This window comes from Alosa pseudoharengus, unplaced genomic scaffold (genome assembly GCF_046254945.1).
Source record: "Alosa pseudoharengus isolate Yale_2024_CS ecotype anadromous, Long Island Sound unplaced genomic scaffold, YU_APseudo_1.1 YU_APseudo_1.1_scf_1, whole genome shotgun sequence".
Lineage (NCBI taxonomy): Eukaryota > Metazoa > Chordata > Actinopteri > Clupeiformes > Clupeidae > Alosa > Alosa pseudoharengus.
Genome location: NW_027468564.1, coordinates 17672711 through 17697963, shown reverse-complemented (window position 1 = coordinate 17697963; position 25253 = coordinate 17672711). Strand labels below are relative to the sequence as shown.

Sequence of the window (25253 nt, the reverse complement as noted above, 5' to 3'; positions counted from 1 at the left end):
GTCCGCTGTGGCGTTCCACGGTCGAACCAGACGGCGCATTCGACAGCAAGGGCTGTGATTGGCCGAGTTTTCAGTGCGTTTCTCTGTGTTTTTAGCAGCCCCTGCAACATGCTAGTCCACTGTAGCCTAAGCTTTGTACATAATGTTAAACATAGTTTTGGATTCAGTGGCAAGATTTCTTGATTGTACAGTGCCTGTCTCTCAGTAGGCTAATGTTTTAAAATGAGAGCTTCGTCAGCTGGCAGTAGGCTACTTTGTCGGTAGTCATGAGAAGTTTGCTTGCTAACAGAACATAAATATGCTGACCAGAAACCTTGTGAATAGTTCTGAGTTTTTTTACTACACTAACGAGGTTGAAATATAGCATTTGCCTACAGCATCTTCTTAACAGTAATGTTAACAAAATGACAGCATTCATATGACAAAGAAAAACTAATTCGGTCACTTAAGACTGTGCCACAGCAACCAGTGTAGGCTACAGTCCTACCCAATAGGCCTACTCGAAGCAGGCAGTTCTGAGTTCAAATCTAGGCAGAAGCAGAGCCATATAAAAGCCTAGGCCTATTGTTATCATTTTTTGCAAGGTGTTGCTCCTGGCAATACTTGTTTATAAGACGTTTGGTGATTAATTGATAGCTGTTTTTGGGACACGTTAAACGTTCTTTATAATGAGCGCATACGGGGAGTAAAATGACTGTTACGCGCTGTTACAACTGTAGGCTACAATGATTGCAATACAAAAATATGCGCGTGTTAGTTTAGTTAGTTTTGTGATGTTTTGCACTTTTGCCTCATGTGTTTTCAGGTTTGAGGGCTTTTTTGGCAAGATTGACCTTGGTTAGACTCTGCATATGTTATTTCTCCGTATAAATAAAGTAAATTTTCGACACACGTCTGTTATTACATTACATTACATTACATTTGGCTGACGCATTTTTAGCCAAAGCGACTAACAACATGGTAAACAGTTTAAGTTTTAGAGCAATTCTCAACAATATTAGGACAATTTAAAAAACATTAGAGTACAGTAAGAATAAGTGCATCAGTGAGTGCTGTTTTTAACAGTTACGTGTCAGTTTAAGACGGCTGGTGAGTGCTAGGATCAGCAAGACTTGTTGTAAGTGTTGCTATGAGAGGAGATGTTCTCTAAAGAGCTGGGTCTTCAGGAGTTTTTTTGAAAATGGAGAGGGATGTCCCTGCCCTTGTAGGAACTGGCAGTGTGTTCCACCAGCGAGGAACAACAGATGAGAAAAGTTTTGATTGGCCTGAGCGTACCGGAGGTAGAGCTAGACGTCGTTCGTCTGAGGAGCGCAGCGGTCTGGAGGTAGCGTATGTCTGTATGAAGGCATTCAAGTAGGTGGGAGCAGAACCGGAGACTACTTTGTAGGCAAGCGTTAGAGCCTTGAATTTGATGCGGGCCGCCATAGGTAGCCAATGTAGCTGGATGAGTAGCAGGGTAACATGTGCCCTCTTGGGTTGGTTGTAGACCAGGTGCGCCGCCGCGTTCTGGATCATCTGAAGTGGTTTCACTGCGCAGGCTGGGAGACCTGTCAGGAGGGCGTTGCAGTAGTCGAGTCGTGAGATGACTATTGCCTGAACCAGAAGTTGGGTGGCATCTTGATTTAAGTAATTCCTGATTTTCCGTATATTGTAGAGTGCGAAACGGCATGACCGGGCGACTGAGGCAACATGATCTGAGAAGTTTAGTTGGTTGTCGAGAACAACTCCTAGATTTCTTGCAGTCCTGGTAGGTGAAACAGACAGAGAGTCAAATTTGATGTTGATGTCGTGGTGTATGGTAGGTTTAGCTGGGAGGGTGGTGTGCCTTCATCCATGTAGCTATGTCTGAGAGGCAATCCGAGATCCGTGCTGAAACCAAGGGGTCATCAGGTGGAAAGGACAGATAGAGCTGTGTGTCGTCTGCATAGCAGTGGTATGAGAAGCCATGCGAACGGATAATCTGTCCCAAGGAGGTGGTGTAGATAGCAAAGAGAAGGGGGCCCAGTACTGAGCCCTGGGGGACCCCTGTGGTGAGATGATGAGGTGCAGATAGCTGACCAAGCCATGATACGTTAAACGAGCGTCCTGTGAGGTAGGATTCAAACCAGGAGAGAGCAGAACCGGAGATTCCCATGTTAGCGAGTATAGAGAGAAGGATGCGGTGATTAACCGTGTCAAAGGCAGCCGATAAGTCAAGCAGAATGAGTACTGATGACCGAGCGGTCGCCCTGGCTTCTTTTAAGGCTTCTGTTACAGACAGCAGAGCCGTTTCGGTAGAGTGGCCGCTTTTGAACCCAGACTGATTTGGATCCAGAAGGTTGTTCTGGATCCAAATGGGGCGGTGGTAGTGTAGTGGTTAAGGAGCTGGGCTAGCGTGCAGTAGCCTGAAAGTTGTCGGTTCAATTCCCGGCTTCCACCGTTGTGCCCTTGAGCAAGGCACTTAACCCCAAGTTGCTCCGTGGACAATGTGATCCCTTGTAATATAGCTGACATATGTAAGTCACTTTGGTCAAGAAGTGTCTGCTAAATGTAATGTAATGTAAAATGTAATGTTCTGTGAAAGGAAGTCAGAGACCTGTTTGGAGACTGCTCGTTCAATGCCTTTGGATAAGAAAGGCAGGAGTGAGACAGGGCGGTAGTTCTCGACTTGAGCAGGGTTGAGAGAAGCTTTCTTAAGTAACGGTGTTACCCGGGCCATTTTGAACGCTGTTGGAAATGTGCCGGAGGTTAGTGAGGCATTGATCACGTGTGTGATAGCTGGTGCGATGGTCGGGCTGATGGACTGAAGTAGGCTCGTAGGTATAGGGTCCAGCGAGCATGTGGTAGGACGGCTGCATGTCAGGAGTCTAGATACTTCATTCTCGGAGAGAGGCGTGAATGCTGAAAAAGATGATCTAGCAGTCCCTAGAGGTTGTAGGAGTGCGGTATCTGATTAGTTCAATAACAAGTGTTGCTTGTTAAAACATGTGACTAGTGAAACTCAAATGATTTTAGAAATATTTAGCCAAAGCCAAAAAGTGTTAGAGAGAAGGAGAGACGCCGGTGCAGCTCAGATGTCTTCTTAATTTTCTTTATTCTTTAGTAAAAGGTGCAGAACATTATTAAACTTTGACTAACGTTTCAATGTTCGTTAGTCAAAAACATCGACACATCGAAACGTTAGTCAAAGTTTAATAATGTTCTGCACCTTTTACTAAAGAATAAAGAAAATGAAGAAGACATCTGAGCTGCACGTCTCTCCTTCTCTTTAAAAACAGGGGTGTCAAACATACGGCCCGCGGGCTATGTACGGCCCGCACGATGATTTTGAACGGCCCGCACGTCAGTCCCTCAACAACGAGAGAAAACTTCCCTTGTGTGTGTGTAATGTGTATCACACCAAATTGGCTCACCATACCTTCCCAACTATGCACAGTATCCCATTAGCTGCATGCCATCAGGCTATTTACAATTTTCTATCGCGTAAAGTTAGTGAACACGTTCAAAATTAACGCGCACACATTTTGTTTGAGCAGGAGACAGAATACGCACGCAGGCACAACTAGGCTACTTGTTGTTTTCTTTTACTCGGCTATCTATATATATGGTTATCAGCACACAATGTTGGGCTAATTCACTAGTTATGGATGTCACAAGTTTAAACAACGAAAACAGAAAGGATGAGTTTGACACCCCTGCTCTAAAATATCTGTCCTGGCCTGGTTGCAACGGATTGTGGCCAAACGACAGAAGCGCGGAGAACCCTCCTTTGTCTACTAAGTGTTACTTTGTGCCCCGCGCTCCCCCACTGCTTGTGAAAGAAGGGGGTGGGGGAGGGGGGCTTAACGTGAAAAAGCTTAATGTCCCAAAACGGCAACAAGTCATAATGGTAGGCTACAGGAAGTGGGGGAGGGTATGGGATGACCAGAGCCGTCTTCGCTGTGCTATTCAGAAAGCATCTTCTATTGTCTTTCCAGGCGCACACAGCTCGTTATAGCCTATCGAGTGCCTTAACAGATAGGCTCTGCTCTTGGGTTTGGCCTCACAGCGAACTCAACCTTCTTGTTGCTTGCAGTTTGTTCAATAAAGCGATGCAGATTGCATGATTTATTTCTGATTAATTGCGTCTTTTGATGTCTTTTGCAACATCTGCTTGTTAGGCTGGGCTACTGTCCTGTAAAGGTAAATGTTCAACAATTGCTGGTGTAGGCCTACAGGCTATAATCAATTAGGGACTGTTCATTATTTATTTAAGGGGCTACCGGAGGAGTTTTGGGAGCGTTAGTCAAAAAAGACGTGACCCTCCCTCGCCAGCAAGAATTTTTTCTATGACCCTCCAAAGTGATTGAGAAAAAACGCATCACCCTCCCCAGCCCCAACAATTTAGGCTATTGATGCCTTCTGTAGGCTACTGAGTCAATTTGGGAGCTTGCATGCTACAACTCCTTCATTGAAATGCCTTGAAAAGGCTGTCGTTTGCACAATTTCACAAATAATCACCGGGACCGAAACAAACCTGTCAACTTTTCCCGGGTTTATCGCGTATTTTAACTTTTTCCTCGCTGTCTTAGGAGGAGCTGCAGGGCCGTCGCAAGGGGGTGCGAGACCCTGTGCGAACTTGACAGATGCCTGAACTTACGTGCATTAAATCATGCGATAGCTTACTTTACACATAGCCAAGGCTACCGTCGGTGCATTTTAATAGTAGCCTAGTCTAATAAGCTACACCAGCTTGTCTTTAAGAGGGGAAATTGTATAACCTATAACATTAGCTGAGTCACATATTTGGCCATATAAATATGGTGTTTATCATAGGCTACATCACGAAACCAAATAGTGTAACAAAGGCGAACACTTTAACAGGGGAAATTAATTGGGCATGAATCATTGTGCTGAACTGTATTTGTCAATGAGCAAAACAAACACGACATTCAAACTGTTGATAAGCACTATGGAAACTAGTCTGTAGGCTACATGGACAAATAAATGACACTGACTCGCCATATCTTGCTTTGCCGCAAACTCAGCAATGAAATCATAGGCCAGTTTGCAGGTAGCATAACGTTTTTTTCAATTCATAGAAGGGAGAGCCCAGTCTCTCCTGTGACATTGAGGTACGCAAATAGTTTTTAATAGCCTGTTCAACTTCGAAAAGCTTCGTTCACCCGATGCCAGTCACTGATCGCAATTTCAAATTTCGGGAAGCTTCGTTCAATCTTTTGAAGTTTTAAGTGCAGTAGGCCCCTATCTGCCCCCTTTGGAATTGTATCTCGAGCCTATTATAAGGTCCAGTGCGTTATGTCCTGGGATTCGGACGTGCTCAAAAAGAAAAGAAAAAACATTACAAAAAACATTACAAAAGAAAAAACATATTTTATAGACGGTTATGAGGAGCAATATGAGTTGGAACTCCGTGTCATTCAGACTCAACCCTTTTGCTTTGATATCTTTTTCGTTGTCGTTTGAACGTCGGCAAGCATGCATGTTGCGGTTGCAATTTAAGTGAAATTTCTACCTACAACATGCAACATGCTTGTTAGGCTGGGCTACTGTCAATGTACTTGTACAGGTAAATGTTCAACAATTGCTGGTGTACAGGCTATAATCAATTAGCTAAATCATTTGTCTAGCTGTTTAAAAAAAATCGTGCTACATTCAAACGCAAAAGGTGCTTTCATATCTTTTTCGTTTGAACGTCGGCAAGCAGGCATGCTGCGGTTGCAATGAATGAGGATAGGCTAATTGGTTTTATCTGCGGATTTTTTTTTTTTGCATTATTTTGAATATGACTCGCTCCAGTCTCAACAGCACGTCTACTTTTTCCACACGCATCTAACACACATATCCCCTCTCGCTTTATCTCTCTCCATCCCTGCGCACGGTGCTTTCTTAAAGGAGCTGCACCATCTTACAACAACTGCATCTACATTTTCATATTAGAATGTTTTGTCAAGTGTAAGCTTAAACTACCGTGATCAATTTAAGTTCCCGTGCCCCCGCTGAAAGTCTCATGCGCTTATCGTTACACTATCAAATCTATAAGTTACCGGGACAAATAGGGTATAAGATATATAAACTCACGCTATTGTATTATCATGTTTGGTAATGGCTCAGCTTTCTCTGATTGTTCTACTGACTTGGAAACTGCATCATGGAAGCAGTAAGTCAAGTCGCATCAAAAATAGTAGTGGCAGAACTCCAAAGTGACACCTTGTGGTTGTTTGTGTCAACTGCAGTTTGGGCCATTTCTGCTGAGAAAATGGGGTGCGTGATTCCTGAAGGAACCCATCCAAACTTAACTGGGACCCACTGTAAATGAACAGAATATCAAACCATTTTCAGTAGCCTACCACTGTTGCAGATATCACATAGGTATCCCTTACATACAGTTTGTACAATGTTGCATATTCCAACATAAGGAAGCAGTTAAGAAACTACTAACTCCCTGTCTTAAACCAACGTGATATCAGCTTCAAACAAGCGTCCGCAGCCATGGTTGATGTTTTTTTTTTAAAAACCCCGACTTCTTCAACAGGGTGCGCTATCGTCATTGTGTAAAGCCCGCCTCAAGTGTTCTGATTGGTGCCTCGATCTAGGAAAATTGGAAATGGGCTAGAATGGGTTCTTGGCCAGACGGACTTTCAGAGCGAATCTCGAATTTGCCGGAAGTATGTCTGGGTTTTTCCCAGGCTAGGACTTTCTGGGATAATTATGTCTATTTTTCATCCACTTATTCAAATGAATACAAGGACAGCAGAGCTCACACAGTTCTCCGGTTTTTCCAGCACTTCATAGAACTCTGATGGTTTGAGAACTTTCAATTATTTGTAGGATATTGCTTGTTCACAACTTGTTAGCTGTGTATGCAAAGACAGAGTTCCAAATTTTGAATAAATATACTATTATTTCATTTAAGCTATTTCTATGTTGAACTACATTTTATTGATATATCATGATTTAAAATAAACACAGCTTACAATGGTGTTAGATTGCAATAGCCTATGATTAAATGTAATGGATTAATATTCAAGGTACACTCAGCACTAAGCTATTTACTGTTACTGACACTCCGAGTCTCTGGCCCTCTCTTATAGCCAGGCATAGTGAGCTGGCCCTCTGAAGAAGAAGTTTGGGGACCACTAGTGTAGACAGTTAGCCTGGGTTTTCCCATGCTGCCTTACGCGCGCAATTTTATTCACGCTGCTAGGCAGCCTGATTCCATGGAGCAAATTTTCGCCTCAGTTAGGGGACCAATTACAGAACGGAGGGAGGGCAGCAAGGTGATGACTACACACCGAAGCCGTTATGAGCTACGTACAGACGCATTTGATAGACATTCGTAGCGCCCAATAAACGGCTCTGGGCATTCGTAAACCACGTTTCAAATACGAGAAAATGAATGTCTAGTTCCCAGACCCCATCTCAATGAGATGAGGTCTGACGTTAGCCAGGCTAGTAGACAGTATATCTTCAATTTATTCATATGTTATCTTTTGTTGTGTTTTTGCAGGCTTGCTGACTGTAAACTCACAGATAAATCTTATGAGATGGTGGCTTCAGTTTTACAGTTATCAAACTCCCTGCTACAGCTGAACTTGAGTGACAATGACCTGGGGGATTCTGGAGTCCAGCTTCTCTCTAAGGGACTGTCCAGTTCCAACTGCAAAATACACACATTAAGGTGGGTGCAGACATTTTTTTGTAGTTTTTGTTAAAACGGAGTTTTTTATCGTTTTGGCCTGGCTTCCACACGACCACGGCATTTTAGGTGACCAAAAATTATATTTTTTTAAAAGGTGTTCCAGGTTTTTGTTTTTTTAAATTCCGGTTTGCACTTGCTGTGTGAACAGCAAACAACGCCCCAACGCACCCATTAACTCTGACCCTTACACCCAGCTCCATTCGACCTGGCACTCATTACAGTATTGCCTGGTAATATTAGTTTTCATACATTTTCATACAGTCATTAGCCTACCTAGGATTACACTCAGTAAACACCACAAACTACTGCTGTGCAGTTCCAATATCGTAACATCACTTGGTAAACAGTGTTTTCCCTAGGCTATGTGTTTTCCCGATGCATTCTACTGTCAGTGACTGATGTAAGATAACTAGTCAGGTTATTAGGGCAGTGCCATTTTAGTTTAAATGAATTTGTGCGTAGTGCTGATATCATTCATTTCTTTCACATGTCTCACAACATTTATAAATGCATTCATTGTCTAGTGAAGTCAGAAATTAACCTGTCTAGGTCTCTTAGAAACCATGTTACATAGATTTGCACTCAATGTTGATGCACGATTTGATGCATGGCAAAGACTATTGACTGTTAGTAGCAAAGTTAAATGGCATTATAGCAAGTAGCAAAGTTAAATGGCATTATAGCAATTTATTACAAATGTGGCGATGGAACACAACTTGGGAAATAACGCTTAGTATGCACTTGAGGTGATGGCGTAGGCTACAGCTAATGTGAATCGCAGACTATAACCAAAGAAAGCAAAAGAGATGATTTGTACCTCCGTTCACCAAATAAAGAACTAGCCTGCACCCATCAAAAACTGTGAAAATGAACTTAGTTTAACAGTTAAATTAAAAACTCAGTTTAAATTTCTCACGCAACTGCTTCGAAGAATGCATGACTGTATAATACTGTAAAATAGAGAGACTGATTTTTTGTGAATTTGTGTGAAGCTCTGCACCGCCAGGCGCCACATACAGGCCTGGCATATGCACTACAGTGTTTTCGCTCATTTTTACCTCTTCGTGCAGACGCAAGACTTTTTTACCAGTGTCGATAACCATTGGCGCTGCCAGCTGTAATCCTGTACGCACTGTGCGTACATTTTTTTCATCGCTTTATCATTCATTCATTCAGTATTAGGCCTACAACAATAAAAACAGCTTGGGTAATGTGTTGATTGAAACATGCTTCGCGCATAAACGATAGCCTGTTTGGGGCTAAAAGAGTGGACTTCTCAGCATAAGGATACATTAGAAGATGATGATTGGTGTAAACCTTGTCAAGACATGATGAGCAATTCTGGTGCTTAAAAACGTGATGTTCAATCTGCCTTATTCACCTGGAGGCCAGAACGAGGCTACATGGTAGGCTACACTTGCCATTACACCTCAGTCCAGAAGATGGTGGTGGTAATGCACTCTGTTTGCAAACTGACAAAAGATAAAGCTCACCGACAAAGAAGGGTTCGCTGGCCTGTTCTTCTTCATCTTCAGTAAGTTTTTTTGGCTGCTGCCAGTTTGTTATGCTTTTGTGTGAAAAAGAATGCATGACAAATATTAACCTTCCAGATGATAGAGGAAACATAAAATTCTAAATGAGTAATTTTATGATCACATGGGTTTCCCCTAGAAATTTGTCCAGCAGCAGTGCTGTTATGTGCCAGAAGCTGTAACCAAGCCACACTACAGGGATCTGGGGACATGGCCCCCAAAAATAAATTTAGAATATTTTAACATTTAAATGCATCAATCTGGTGCACTTAAATTCAGAGGTGGATGGAAATATTTCTGTGTCCGCCTCCTTGTTGTCCCTGTCAGGGTTGCCATGGGCGTGGACACCTTGAGGCAAAGGCAAGATACAATATACCAGAGAGGGTGGGAATAGTGCAATATCAGTATAGACTGAGATTTAAGATTTAAATATAAATATAGTGCAAGGCAGTTAAGTGCAATGATATTGTATTTTGTAATTGTAAGCAGAACAGTGTTGATTGACTTTGATCAGTGTAAGGGTGGGGATTATTTCTGAGCGTTCAACAGAGTGACTGCTTGGGGGGAAGAAGCTGTCTTTGTGTCGGCTGGTTTTGGCAAGCAGTGCCCTGTATCACCTACCACAGGAAGTAGGTTGAACAGGATGTGAGGGGTCTGCAGAGATTTTTGCTGCCCTTTTCCTGACCCTGGACCAGTTAAGAAATAGTACAAATTGTGTGGGTTACATTTCAGCAGTCCATGAAATTACGCAGAAGCGGTCACCTGCAGCTAGTTAATCTAACTGTAATATAATGGCCACATACTATATCTCCCTTTTTCAAGACTATCTGGACCACCCATGTCTGGGAAAGGCTATAATGTGATTTCCATATGTCTTAGGTCACACTTTATATCAAGAAATAATCATTTGCATCTCATCTTTTTTCTTCATATTTTTGCAGTAATGCCGCTCCGAAGCAGGGCCGTGCAGACGAACATTAAACGAAAGGGATAATCATCTCTGTAATATTTGATCTTTTCTCATGTTGTTATGTAGACTTACTGACTGCAAACTCTCAGAGAAGTCCTGTGGAATTGTGGCTACTGTTCTACAGTCACCAAACTCCCTGATAGAGCTGGACCTGAGTCACAATGTCCTGAGAGATTCTGGAGTTCATCTTCTCTCTAAGGGACTGTCTAGTTCCCACTGCAAACTGCAGACATTAAGGTTGGTGTAAGGCCATGCATTTCCTGATATTTTTTTGTATTTGTTTGTTTCCTTGATTGTTGTTGTTAGTAATATGCTATAGTGACAGTGAAACAATAATATAGGCCTATGCAAGTCGTTCAGCTGAAGAATTGATATTACAGATAAACCTAAGTCATCATAGTATTTACAGATAAGCCGGTACCAGTCAATAAGGGCAATATTGGCTGATGGCGATGTTAGGCCAATGTATATTGTTCAATGCACCCAATTTAGCTACATCATACCTAGCACTACATCGTAGTAAAATCCATAGCCATATAAAGGTAGAGTTGCGACAACTCCATTGACGCTAATGTTCCATTTTTTTCCAACAATGGCGGCTCATGGAAGCCTCAAAGAGTTCCCAGAAGTTAACAATTAGCAGTGTGGTTACAGCAGTATAGACTGTTTGTAGCTTTTCAGACTCAGATTTACATTATTGGCTCATCCGAATAATAATAATAGTAATAACAGTAATAGTAGTGAAGAAATTATAACCTAATTATAATAATAAACTATTTATATATGACAGTTTTCTGCTGCTCAGTTTTTATCAGTTCCTCATCAAATAAATTAAAAGAGGCTAAAATCCCAATAAATGTGCCACATATAATAGCCTAATATAAGATCAGCCTTGCCTATCCCATTTCAATTAGGCAGTAAATAGGCTACACTACGAACAAGCTGTCATTAAGTGTAATTTTGCGTTTAGCTTACAACTTTTCTAATGTGACGTTTCTTGGGCATTTAGCTTTACCATCATGTCAACATAGTTGTAACGTTATGCGCTAAGGTTTATGTTAGGTTTAATTTTAAAAAGGGCAGCAAAAGTGGGATATAGTGCAATTGCTTCCCCAAAACAATTCCTCCATAACTGTGGATTTAATCGTTTGATATGTGGATAACTTTCAGTGGACTAAACACATTAAAGGCAAACTATGTAGTATTGGTCATTTCCTTACTGTTTTCTCTAGTTTTGCTTCTTTTTTGCTGGCTTTGTCATGACAAATGTCTGAGAAACTCCATCGCTACCTTTTTCTAGCCGGTGCCTGGCGTGTATGTGTATTTGAATGAAGTAAAGCAATTTGTTACACTCGTTACTTCCTGACACTGAGGCCATCGGCCCGCCGGCCCACAGTTGCAAGGGTGGTTTTTCCGCTCACAGGCGCTAGGTCATATAACCATTCCAATGACTGAAGCTGTTAAATGAAGGTAAATTAAGCGAAAAAACTTGCATATTAAGCTTAAAAAACCTGCATAGTGTGCCTTTAAAGGTAAGACTTTGTTATCACAAAGCTAGCTGGTTTGTTATGGTGAAGCATATTTACAGCCAACTTTGTAGGCCTACTTGCAGCAGTGAAACTGAGTTTGTTGTTAACATTGTTGGTAACGTAATCTTCAGTTAGGAGCAGGACTGTTTTTTTTGCATTCATTTTCATTGGCAAAAGCTAGACTATGCATGAGAGAACCCACATTTGAGGGAGCTGCAGCTGTTAGCATCAGCACGGTCATATTAACACCCCATCCCCAGAACGTTTCAAACCAAGCTTGCGCTGATGATGCATGCACTGATGAAATTGCTATTTTCTGACACGATGCACAACCATTCCCAGGTGCTCACCTGTCTGAATCTCAAGCTCTTTAGTCTAGCATCTTAATGCTATTCACAGCACGGTGAATGACAAATGATGACAAAATGCTCTTCATGTTTATGAGTTTATAGCCTGGTTATTTATTGAAGGACTTGCATGTCACGTTTTATATTTTATTATGATCACTCGCATTACCATGGGGTTACTGAATGGGTAATGCTATGGTTAACTTAGCATGCCCACCATTACACTGGATGTTAAAACACTTAAACTTCTTTTATTCTCCCGCGACGATAGGCTAGGCAACTTCAGGTGATTCCGGAAGTAAGAATTCAATACAATTTCTCCATTGACAATTGGGGTATAAGCCATAAAAACGTAACCATACATGGTAGACTTAAAACCAGCTACAGCTGTACTAAGCGATTGTATATGCTCATATAGAGGGCGAAAATGCAAGGGGCACTAACCTTGTTTTGAGATAAATGTCTTTTAATCGCGATGTCTTGAATAAGTACTTCATTACCCACAATCCTGAACAATCCCACAGGGATGCCTCTGATTGGTGGAAAGGCCGTTATGATCATAGTTTGGAACTTTCTCAGCGAAAATTATTGACAAAGATGGCTTTTACTAACTGTGGCGAAAATCTAAATGTGAATAAAAAAATTCTGACAAACTTAGTCAGGGCCAATACACCATCAAATAGAACACTGCAAATGCTAGTTTAAACACTTAACTTTTCAGGTAGCCGATAGGCTAATCATTAGCCTTTCACACATTAGAATGTCATTATAATGCTGCTAACATTAACCTACATGCTGCAACACAGGTATGAAATATATTATGTTTTAGTGACCTTGTTGTTTCTATGAACATGAATGGTTGTTTATAGGAAACATCAACTTAGTTGATGCATAAAAAACCCTGTATATCCTCATTAAGTACTTAAACTTTTGAACTAGCTGGCTAGCTGATAGCACAAGCTGGATGCTAGACACTGCAGTAAAATGGTTAGCAAACCGTCCATGCCCCTGTGAATATTTCACTGTTTCAAGGACGAAATCAAGAGTGTCCAAAGGGGTGAAAACCACTTTATATCGGGTCACATTATTGACTGTTGTGTGTCCGAGGGTCAGCTTGTGGGTTTTGTAAGGGCCAGCATGAGGGACAAGACGTATAAAGTTGTGTGGTGAGTTTTGCAGGGAGGTTGGTAATGCTTGTTAACATTAGCTAGGCTACTGTAGCCTTTATACTGTATGAGTCATATCATCAATCATTAATGAAAATATGTACACAGTCTTGTACCTTTTTGGACTTTTTTTGGACTTTCTCTTCGTTTTTTCACTCGAAATAATATGTTGTATGCTTATGAGTTATGCCGTAGCTGATTAGCCTAAGACATGCTCTAAAACTCTTTAGATACGGATCTTTCCAAAACGTCAATGGGAGAAATTAATGGGAAATTTACTTCCGGAAACTAAGCTCTCTCGGAGGAGGGGCGGGACTGTGATGCTCTATTCGCTCATTAGCTCAGATCAGTGACTATCAGAGGAAACGCGAGGAGAAAACTCAAACAAGTTAATGTTATTTCACAGGAGCTCCATGCGCTTTTGTAGGCTACACGCAGTCTCAAAAATACTGTTTACAGCTTTTCGAGTCATTGTACGAGGTAATTTTTTTATATAGCGATAATTTAGATACGGGGTGGGTGCAATTGCGTTTTCTAAAGAATCTCCCGTCTTGATTTTATACAGAAATTAATATTAAGTGATACATACGTAAAAGTACGGAAAAAAAGGTCACCTCACCTACGATATAAGGTCTGGAATTTAATTTAATATTGTTGTAATGGTAGGATAACTACATAGTTTACACAATAATTACACTGTGTTATAAATATTGTATATCAATGCATTTATTGACTGTCAATTACCCAAAATCGTGGCTCTGTCTATCATTGAACAGTAGCCTATTTAATGTATTCTAATCCATTGTCAATCACTTCCGGGAACTTTTTGAAGTTTACATGAACCACGTGACCTTAACGAATTTTGAACACCCATTGTCGCAACTCTACCTTTATATGGCTCTGGTAAAATCTATCAGGTGTGTGTGTGTGTGTGTGCTTGCGTGCGTGCCTGCCTGCGTGCATGTGTGCTTGTGTGTGTGTTTGTGGTGTTTGACCAGTGTACACATGCATGATTTCTGCACTGTTGGTTAAATATCTCTTGATTGTGACTGTTATTTATTTATCAGGGCACTGTGTAAACACTATATCTTCCATTTATTCATGTTATCTTTTGTTGTGTTCTTATGTAGGCTTGCTGACTGTAAGCTCACAGATAAATTGTGTGAGATTGTGGCATCAGTTCTACAGTCACCAAACTTCCTGCTACAGCTGAACTTCAGTAACAATGACCCGGGGGATTCTGGAGTCCAGCTTCTCTCTAAAGGACTGTCAAGTTCCAACAGCATACTGCAGATATTAAGGTTGGAAGAAGGCCATGCACTCATTTCCTGATATTTTTGTTTGTTTGTTTAATTAGGCAAATATTGTCTGATACCGTTGTTAGGACAATATGCCATTCCGTTGCCAGGACAATATGCCATTCCATGCCATACCGTTGTTAGGACAATATGCCAATATGCAATCCCTACAAGTTATCCACATTACACATTGCACTACATCTTATTAAAACCTTTCAGATTTGTGTGTGTGTGTGTGTATGTGTGTATGTGATCTATATCATAACAGGAGAATAATGTCTCCTGATTATGTCGACTATTGTTACGGCTGGCTCAGAGGCCGCAACATAAAATGGAGACGGAAATCAGAGTTTAGAGAATTAGAGAATAGAGAATTTTATTTCAATAAATATCATTCGGATTAATGCCACATTCACACCAGATCCGTGGTGTGTATACTATTACAGCTGTGGCATGGTTGTGTGTGTGTGTGTGTGTGTCTGTGTGTGTGTGTGTGTGTGTGTGTGTCCATCTACGCCTAGAAGACAATGGGGTGTAAATACTATTGGAGTTGGTGTCTTTGTCTATGTCTGTGTAAGAATAAGCAAAGATGTGTCAATGCTTTCTTCCTGACATGGAACCTGATAGGAAATGGTAAACCAAACTGAAAATAAAGATATTGAAAGATGAGAAAAGTAGAAATGTAATTACAAATGTAAATAAACTATTGTAATCCTTGTCATTATTGTTAAGCAACACTCTTGTCACGACCACAACTAATATAATCCCCGTCATTGTTGTTATAAGAAACACTGTCGTCACAACCACAAATATACATGCGCACAGTTAGGCGTGCCCACACACACAAACATGCTTACCCAGCTGAGGATGATGGGAGATTACTCTCCTCCTCTAGCACATCCTTGTCTTCCTTTTCACTCAGAAGCTACTTATCCAACATGTCCATGCCATTGTGGTCATCCTTGGGGTCATGTTTGCCAATTACCTGGAGCTCATCAGCAGTCGGCTGCTTCCACCCTAGTGCATATTTCTCTCCCTCTATCTAAAATAACGCAAGCAAAAAACACAAGCCTGAGGTTGTTTAGTTTTATTATGGGCTTGTCACTTCCACATAATCTTAATCACCACCAACCATAACTATTTTAACTAAAGGTATTCTCACTGGAGTTCTCACAGATTGCTTGGAGAGGTAACTTAGTGTCAGAGCTCAAGTGTCATTCCTTTGGCTAAACCATACAGAGAATACCAGCTAACTTACAAGCAAACATTGATTCATTAGGAAGGAGATATGACATAATACATCTAGACAGTGTTTGTACATAACTCACCCAATATTTACGTCAGTCATTCGCTTATTTATTATAGTTGTGGTTGCTAGGTGTATGTATATACACTTATGTACCTACCTAATTATATTATATTTTATTACATTACTGTTTCTATACCTTCCTATCCTTTCCTCTCTTTCTTATCTGGCACGAGAGTCAGTTCGTCATGCTTACGTCACTTTGCAGCGCGCAGCCGTTGAAGTTATTTCTGAAATAGATATGAATAGAATAGAATAGAATGCCAGATATCAGCAACATTTCACCTGTAGTAGGTTGCGGCCTACCATTGGCAACTACTACAGCAATTCAGAATGAGAAAATGTCTTTTTGCCTAATTTTGGTGAATATTTTACACATTTAAATGCATACCGTTTCACTATAATGACAGATATTAGCAAAAATGCACCTGTAGAAGGTTACAGCCTACCATTGGCAACTACTACAGCAATTCAGAATGAGAAAATGTCTTTTTGCTGGTTTTTGGTGAATATGTTATACATTTAAATGCATACTGTTTTACTATAATGGCAGATATCAGCAACATTTCACCTGTAGTAGGTAGCAGCCTACCATTGGCAACTACTACAGCAATCAGAATGGTAAAATGTCTTTTAGCTGATTTGTGGTGAATATTTTAAACATTTAAATGCATACTGTTTCACTATAATGCCAGATATCAGCAAAAATCCCTGTAGTAAGTAGCGGCCTATCATTGGCAACTACTACAGCAATCAGAATGGGGAAATGTCTTTTCGCTGATTTGTGGTGAATATTTTAAACATTTAAATGCATACTGTTTCACTATAATGCCAGATATCAGCAAAAATCCACCTGTAGTAAGTAGCGGCCTATCATTGGCAACTACTACAGCAATCAGAATGGGAAAATGTCTTTTCGCTGATTTTTGGTGAATATTTAAGAAAAATATTCAGAAAAAAATGAGTCCTGCTTCCATATAAATTGCATTTTCAGGAAACCTTGACCTGTAGTAAGTAGCAGTGAGTGATTGGGAAGTACTACAGCAATCAGAGTGAGAAAACTCATTTAATTGATTTTTGGAATATTTTTCAAGAAATAGCCAACGTTTTGCATCCGTAGCCTACTTCGATCTACCAAAACGCTAATTACAGTGCATGAAAATGCACTGTACTGTTCTTCCTAGGCAACAACTTCTTATTACAGTGCATGAAAATGCACTGTACTGTTCTTCCTAGGCAACTTCTTATTATTATTACAGTGCATGAAAATGCACTGTACTGTTCTTCCTAGGCAACTTCTTCTTATTACAGTGCATGAAAATGCACTGTACTGTTCTTCCTAGGCAACTTCTTCTTCTTCTTATTATTATTATTCCGCTTACCACTTTTTCTAGACGCAATTTCTCTTGAACAGTTTAACTTAGAAACTTCATTCAAACTTTGTAACGTAGGTCTTCAAACAGATCGGGTTGCTATGTCTTTTCAACTTTAAAACTTTTATACTTTTTAAACTATTAAAGAACAACTTTTTAAAATTCCCCATAGACTTAACATTGCCGATTATGACATCATAATACGGCCATTAAGCAATTAGAATCCTATGGCAGGTGTTCAGGCCACCTGCAGCCTCAGGCTTTAAGGATACAAGGATACAAGGAAGTTTATTGTCACATGCATATAATTACTGGAAGTAAGAAATGCAGTGAAATTATGTCTGGTGTCAGCCTATTTGTGCATTTATGGGGGGGGGGGGGGGGGTAAAAAGTGCAGTAGAAGAGGGGTTTAGTAGATTAAGTGGCAAGGGCTGCATAAAAAAAGTTGGGGGAGGATTGGGATTGGGTGGGGGGCACCAACAAGGAGCACCCAAGAGCAACAGGGGCAAGGAAAAACTCCCTTACCAAGGAAGAAACCTTGGGCAGATCCACGGCTCAAGGGGCTAACCCAACTGCCAGGGGTCTTGGTGTGTGTGTTGGGGGGATGACAGGGGAGATGGGATAGTGTGCTGTGCATGTGGGGAGAGGGCAGTGTGCAATATGTGTGTTGGAGAAGCTTCCTCATGAGACAATGTGCTGTGTATTGGGGGGGGGGGGGCAGTGTGCTGTAAGTATGTTGGGGATGTGTGTTGGAGAAGCTTCCTGATGAAATAATGTGCTGTGTATGTAGGGGGGGGGGGGGCGGGGCAGGGACTTACTATTGCAAGCAGAGTCCTGTATGTATGATGTATGTGAGTGATGACAGTGAAGATGTGTGTGTGGGCGGGAGGGGAGTGGAGCAGTGACTGTGTGTGTGTGTGTGTGTGTAGTGTGTGTGTGGGCAGTGTGCTGTAAGTATGTTGGGGATGTGTATTGGAGAAGCTTCCTGATGAAATAATGTGCTGTGTATGTAGGGGGGGCAGGGACTTACTATTGCAAGCAGAGTACTGTATGTATGATGTATGTGAGTGATGACAGTGAAGATGTGTGTGTGGGCGGGAGGAGAGTGGAGCAGTGACTGTGTGTGTGTGTGTGTGTGTGTAGTGTGTGTGTGGGTAGGTGGGGGCAGTGTGCTGTAAGTATGTAGAGGATGTGTGTTGGAGAAGATCCTGAAGACAATGTGCTGTGTATGTAGGGGGGGGGGCAGTGTGCAGCAAGTATGTAGAGGAGGCTTACTGTAGCAAGCAGTGTGCTGTATGTATGTGAAGTGATGACAGTGATGACGTAAGTGTGTGTGTTGGGGATGGTGGTGGGGTGGGGGGTGGGGGGGGCAGAAGGCTAAACCTTCTGGGGGGATGACAGGGGAGATGGGAGTTCAGGGGCAGAAGGCTAGGCAATCAAGGACATGGGTAGATGGAGGAGAAATCAAAAATAATAAATAAAAAGTTTAATGGAGATGTGCAAAAGTTGGAGAAAGTCAGATATGTGTGTGTGTGTGTGTGTGTGTGTTTTGACGTGTGATGAAATAAGAAAATAAATAAAAGGTCTGTAGCATAGGGAGAGGGATGTAAAAGTGCTAAAAGTCTTGTAGGTGTGTGTGTTAGTGCTAGTTAGCATAGTTAGCATAACTGCTAAAAATGATTAGCTAAGTTAGCTAAGTAACATGGTTAGCATAGTTAACATTCTAGTATGTTAACATGCTAGTTAGCATTTTTAGCAAAACTGCTAAAAATTATTAGCTAGGTTAGCTAAGTCACATGGTTAGCATAGTTAACATGCTAGCATGTTAGCATGCTAGTTAACATTTTTAGCAAAAATGCTAAAATGATTAGCTAGGTTAACTAAGTAACATGGTTAACATAATTAGCATGCTAGCATGCTAGTTAGCATAGTTAGCATAACTACTAAAAATGATTAGCTAAGTTAGCTAAGTCACATGGTTAATATAGTTAGCATGTTAGCATTGCTAACATAGTTAGCATGTTTAGCAAAACTGCTAGAAAATGTTAGTTAAGTTAGTTAAGTAGCATGGTTAGCATGTTAGCATTGCTAGCACTGCTATTAAACATTAGCTAAGTAGCATGGTTAACAGATTTAAAAATCTTAGCATAACTGCTAGCAAACATTAGAGCCGTTCCAACTTTCAGTTATCGTCAAATATCTACCTATATACAGCCATTAAACTATTTGAATATCAACATTCATTAAACTGCTAGAAAACGTTAGCTAAGTAGCATGGTTAGCAGGTTAGCATTGCTAGCACTACTATAAAACATTAGCTAAGTAGCATGGTTAGCATAGTTAAAAATCTTAGCATAACTGCTAGCAAACATTAGAGCCATTCCAACTTTCAGTTATCGTCAAATATCTACCTATACACAGCCATTAAACTATTTGAATATCAACATTCATTCAACTTCCAGTCTGTCAACAACTTTTAAACTATTTACCTTCAACTTTTAAACGGTCTACTTTTAAACTATCATTACACTATCTATTAAACTAGCTGTCTATCAACAACTTTTAAACTATCTACTGTCTATCAACAACTTTTAAACTATCTACATTCAGCTTTTAAACAGTCTACTTTTAAACTATCAACTTTTATTAAGCTATGCAACCACCATGTCTATCCTAGCATCACCGTAGTAACCATCTCTGTATTATCTGTTTTAACTATACATGATATTTTACATCACAACTTTAGCATTTTCATGCACTGGTAATTCCTTGGAATTGCATTTCTAGTTTGTCAACGGTCCCTTACACAGACCATAGTGACAGAACAGTGCTGTGAAGCTTTATGCCGGTTAGCAATGTCTAGCGATAATAATTTAGTTGTTTTCGCTTGATACTCTGTAATAATGTCAACTTTATTCAACCCTGATCACGCCATTGAGTTGAATTGCATTGTCGATCTCGAATGAAGGGGAAGTTAAAATCGAATATCAACTGAATATCAGAGTTGGGAAATGTTTGGACAATCACCAATGTTAGTGATTCACATTTTAGTAGGCATAGAAGCTAGTTGAACAAGAGTAAACCACACCGAGTAACTGTAGGGTCTGATGTGCCTCGTTATTTAATCTTCTCGCCAGGCTTTGAGTAGTTAGCTACAGGGCAGCTGCTAGATCCGCTGATTTTAAGTCTGGTGCCCAACGACCCTCCTGCTTTGCTCGAGTCTGTGGGGATCCAGCGGCTGCTTTCGCCAACGGTGTCTGCAGCTCGAGCCCCGACCGTTTGTGTTTTGTCAAACAGTTAAATGTCCAGTATGTAGGAAATAATGGAAAATAAACTGTAACCATTCTAAAAATGATCACCATATGTTGATAGAGAGTAAGGAAACACGATGAATTGAAGTAATGGCTTATTTGACAACATTACTCTAACCCGTAAAACCCCGTAAAACCCATAAAAAAATGAGTTACGGGGCGGAATCTCTTGGAATTTTCGTTTATGTTTTGAACGATTAATTCTAGAATAGCGTATTAATAATGGGCTAGCGCGTCCTCCTATTTGGGTTGCCAAATTAGCAAAGGCCAACTGTCAACAGCTGTCAGTTGTAGTCATGAACGCCTACGAGAGGCAGGAAAATTTCCAAAATTAAAACAAGAAACAAATTAAGTGGACATCGGAGGAGCTTCCTGAGATGGTGACGTCTTCGTCAAACGAAGAATATCAAGTCTGACGCAGAGCTGGCCATATTTCTCCACAACAGGTAGCCTAGGCTAAACTTCATCTGCATCGCTAACTTCAGCTAAATATGTTACGTTGGTTAGAGAGGTATTTTTTGTTTTCACTGTTTCCGTATGTGTAGCTGGGTCAATGTTGGAGAAACGTTAAAGCAGATGCAGGTCAACTAACGTTAAGTCTTCATTACATCTGGCAACCTAGAAGATGCGTCTGGTCTATCCAGGAAAATAAAAATAAAAATCCTAGACACTGAATGGCATTATTTGTTTTTATTCCACATAAGCAAAAAAGCAGAACCTAATTATGTATTCCCCCTTTTTTCTCAATACTGCCCCCAGGTGTCCACAACTAAAAACTGTTGAAAATATAACAAAATAATAAACGTCTGCTATTAAATAAAGCAATTAAATAAACAAATAACTAGAAATTGTCATTCTTACTCATTTTAGCTATACAATTGTCGCTTAGAATGACTGTTTTTATCTTGGGTTAGATGTGCGAAAGGCGCCGTTGCTTACAAACAAAAAGGTCGATTGGATGGTCAAAATGTCCAGGATTTTTGTCAGACACAGGTGGCAACCCTATTCACCAGTGTTTTGATTTTGGCCTACAGAACGTTCGGTAACAATCCTACAAATCGCACCTTTAAATTTGAATGATTTGGTGTTAACATTCCATTGTAACGGTAATTGCTTTGTTACCTTCTTCAAGCCCACGTCCACCTCCACTGTACACTTTGCGAGTATTTGCAAACGTTTGCCAAAAACTTATTTGGAAGCGTTCGCCTGCGAATTTGAACCAATGCACCTCTCGCTTCTCAATACACAGTGTCTAATGTCAGCGGCTACAGAGAGGGAGGGGTTTAGCATTTAATTGAAAATACCATTTAATTGAACAAGTCTTCCCTAAATCCTAAAATGTATATGTAGGCCTTTATGAGCTCATATTACAGCACCTGAGCAACTAACCTCTTTGAGTTAGATAAAGAAAAAAGATTAATAAGAATAAATAAAACACTACATAAATATGCCAGTTACAATGAATAAAGAAATCATTTTGAAACAAAATAGATAGCTTCAGGGACAACATCGATACTAAATCAGTGTAAGTGAATTATTTGACCAGCTGAACAGCCACCGACCCGAGAATGGCGACAGTAGCAATCTGATCTGATGTTGTGTTCTTGATTTTTATTTATTTATCAGGGCACTGTGTAAACTCTATATCTTCCATTTATTCATGTTATCTTTTGTTGTGATCTCATGCAGGCTTGCTGATTGTAAACTCACAGATAAATCTTGTGAGATGGTGGCTTCAGTTCTACAGTCACCAAATTCCCTACAAGAGCTGGACTTGAGTGACAATGACCTGGGGGATTCTGGAGCTTACCTGCTCTCTAAGGGACTGTCCAGTTCCTACTGCAAAATACACACATTAAGGTGGGTGAAGACATATCTTTGTCTTAAGATTCCTCATTAGTTAGAAGAACCATGACGATGTAAAAATAAACATCAACTGGTCAACCAAATGAAAAAGCAGCAATTAATATCTCACCTTGCTTATATCATTGTGCAGGTGTCATTCTACTTTTGAGCTTTGTAAGTCTTAAAATGTCTGAACTAGGGCTGTCAATCGATTAAAAAAAATAATCTAATTAATTACATACTCTGTGATTAATTAATCTAAATTAATCGCATTTAATCTTTGCTGTGAAAGTATTTTAAATATTTAAATTCAAATGAATCATTGAATAATCAGCATTACTGGCATTAAAGTTCAAAAACTCTTTCATTATTATTTTCACTGTTCAAATAATGGCCATAATAATCTATGATATGACCTAATATGCTGAGGAAATAAATTCAACAATGCTTTGGGAAGAAGTTTTTTTTTTCACATACAAGGCATTTCAGGCCACAGATATAACCTAGGGGACACAATGAAAACTAGATATACCGCATAGCGGTACAAAATATGACCGCCGCTCAGTCCTGCACATCCATTCCGCGAAAATAAATCATATTAATGAATTTGTCTCCATCTTCTACTCCATCCCCCACTCTTGAAACTTTTGTGTATGCTTGTTTGGAATGTGTGTTTGCACACATTCCGCACACAAAGTAGCCTACTGGCGCTGCAAAGGTGAATAGATTTGTTTCTGGGCCAAAAAATCTGTAGCATTGTTATAAAACCTTTAAAATCTCTAAACAATCACAAGTAGGGCAGTTCATCACAGTCCATCCATTGCAACTGGACTGATGAAAGGTACACCTGTAGGCTACATTGTATTTGGGAAAAGCAGAAGGTAGCAGCATAATGAATTTGTTTATTAAACAAAACAATCCCTGTCAGTTCCATGCAGTTTTCAACAGCTATCAAGAAGAGAGGTCATGTCATGGATTTTTGTGAATGTTTCTTCTTCTACATACTGTATGCATAAGTTTAGTCATCTAGTTCAAATTATATTCAGCCTTATTGTCAATGCACAAATTAAATACCAGTAGTCTAAAACAAAATGCCGTTTTACCCAGTGGTGCAAATAACTGACATGTCCAAAAGGGCCTTCATGAAATGCGTTGCGAGACTGTTCATACACATTTTAACGGGCAAAGTTGAAGAGCTACTGTCCGTTATTGTTTGTGCAAATAATATGCTGATTCATGTTCCCTTGCATTTTGCAACTATGAGGTCCATGGTTAAGCTCAATCTTTTGACGCAATCTTTTGATTTTCACCCAGCCTAGTCCATGGTAGGCGCCCGATAGAAATATTGTTTAATTTTGCGATTGAGATATCCACGCATTGGCGCCCCCCCTGCGACGTGTTAGTCCCCCAGTTTTAGAGCTATTCTAAATGCAAAAATGCATAGAGGGAGTTATGACAAAACCGTGACTGTTAACAAACTATAAGCTATATAAGGTATGTGAGGCCTATTACACAACACAAATTGTCACTAGGCTATGCTGGCGACCCAAATAAAATCTCCTAATGGCTTACACCTTACAGTATCAAGCTTCCACCTCTTGGCGAAAAGTTCATAGTTTTGCATATCAGTAGTAATACATTTCACATAGCTGTGTGAATCACTCACTTAGCTCCTGTTAGTAGCCTAGGTTATGGTCATAAGCAAATGAGATGACAGTCGAAAGATACAATTAGTGCTGTTATCGATTTGCTTGGTAGCCTATAAACGCATTTATGGTTTTCTACAAATACATCAATAATCAAATTGGCCTCCATCACTCAACCATGCTAACGGTAACATTATTTTACCTGTTCTGCTATTGATAGGATTAATGTAGCCTACCTGCAGTAAAAAACAAGCATGTCCGATAAACATTCTCAGATTTATTTCGGCTTCAAGAGGAAATGGGAATTACATGTCATGCAGAAATCATCCTACCCTTAGACGTTCTCTGCGGTAAACTACTGTAGCCTACAGTCTTGTCCTTGTAGGAAGCATAGTGTCTTTCCAACCCACTTATAGATTAACTTCCAACAAAATTACGTCTCACTGCAACGATGCGCCATCTAGTGGACAAACGACTACTTATCGCCAATACTGGAAATGCAGCCATGATGATGATGATGAATATTTATTTTGGCTTTCTTTTAATCCTACTGAATTTGTAATTATGTATCGGCCGTTCTAATACCGATAGTATGTGGGTGCCTGTGTGTGTGTGTGTGCATGTGTATATGTGTGCACCACCATCTACAGGCCAATGAGTGTACAGTCACTAAATGTACACATAACCTAATTTTTTTAGGACCCCCCCCATGGATGAAATTCTATGAAACTTGGCATACCCCCAGAGAATGCCAGGTCAATCATACACATAAAATTTGGTGCAGTTCTGAACATCTTAACTGAAGATAGGGGCGATTAAAGCAGAATAATATTGCATTTTCATTTTTTACCGGGGGGGTGCAAATCACAAATGAGTGATTATGGGCCAGGTTGATGTGGACCCTTGAGACCAACATACCATAAAATATTCTTCATCCTCAGTGCCACGGTTCAGGTAGTTATTTAGGAAAAACTGCTTTTTTTTGCGGTTCGGGGGGCCCAGCGCGGGGAGGGAGTGGCCCCCGGGGACGAAACAAATTTTTTCCGTAAAAGTCTAGTGGGGCTACATACCCACCAAATTTCATGTGCCCCGGTGGTTCGGTGTCCCGGGTATCGTTGACCAAAAATACAGGAAGTAGATGGCGGGGAAAAAAAAAAAAAACTTTGACAATCCCTATATGACCGCTTCGCTAGCGGCGGTCATAATAAATTAACACTCCCCTCAATGTCAACACTTATTTCTTTGCATT

At 40.4% G+C, this 25253-nt stretch overlaps 1 protein-coding gene across 3 annotated transcripts in view; it reads left to right on the top strand.

Moving 5' to 3' along the window:
- Positions 1-25253, top strand: part of LOC143122144 (NACHT, LRR and PYD domains-containing protein 3-like) — a 235363-nt gene that overhangs the window by 196627 nt on the left and 13483 nt on the right. For all 3 annotated transcript variants that reach the window (XM_076282976.1, XM_076282970.1, XM_076282985.1), the window contains 4 exons: positions 7490-7660; positions 10250-10420; positions 14356-14526; positions 22203-22373. In XM_076282976.1, the coding sequence (XP_076139091.1) occupies positions 7490-7660; positions 10250-10420; positions 14356-14526; positions 22203-22373 (684 nt within the window). The remainder of the gene's footprint in view (positions 1-7489; positions 7661-10249; positions 10421-14355; positions 14527-22202; positions 22374-25253) is intronic.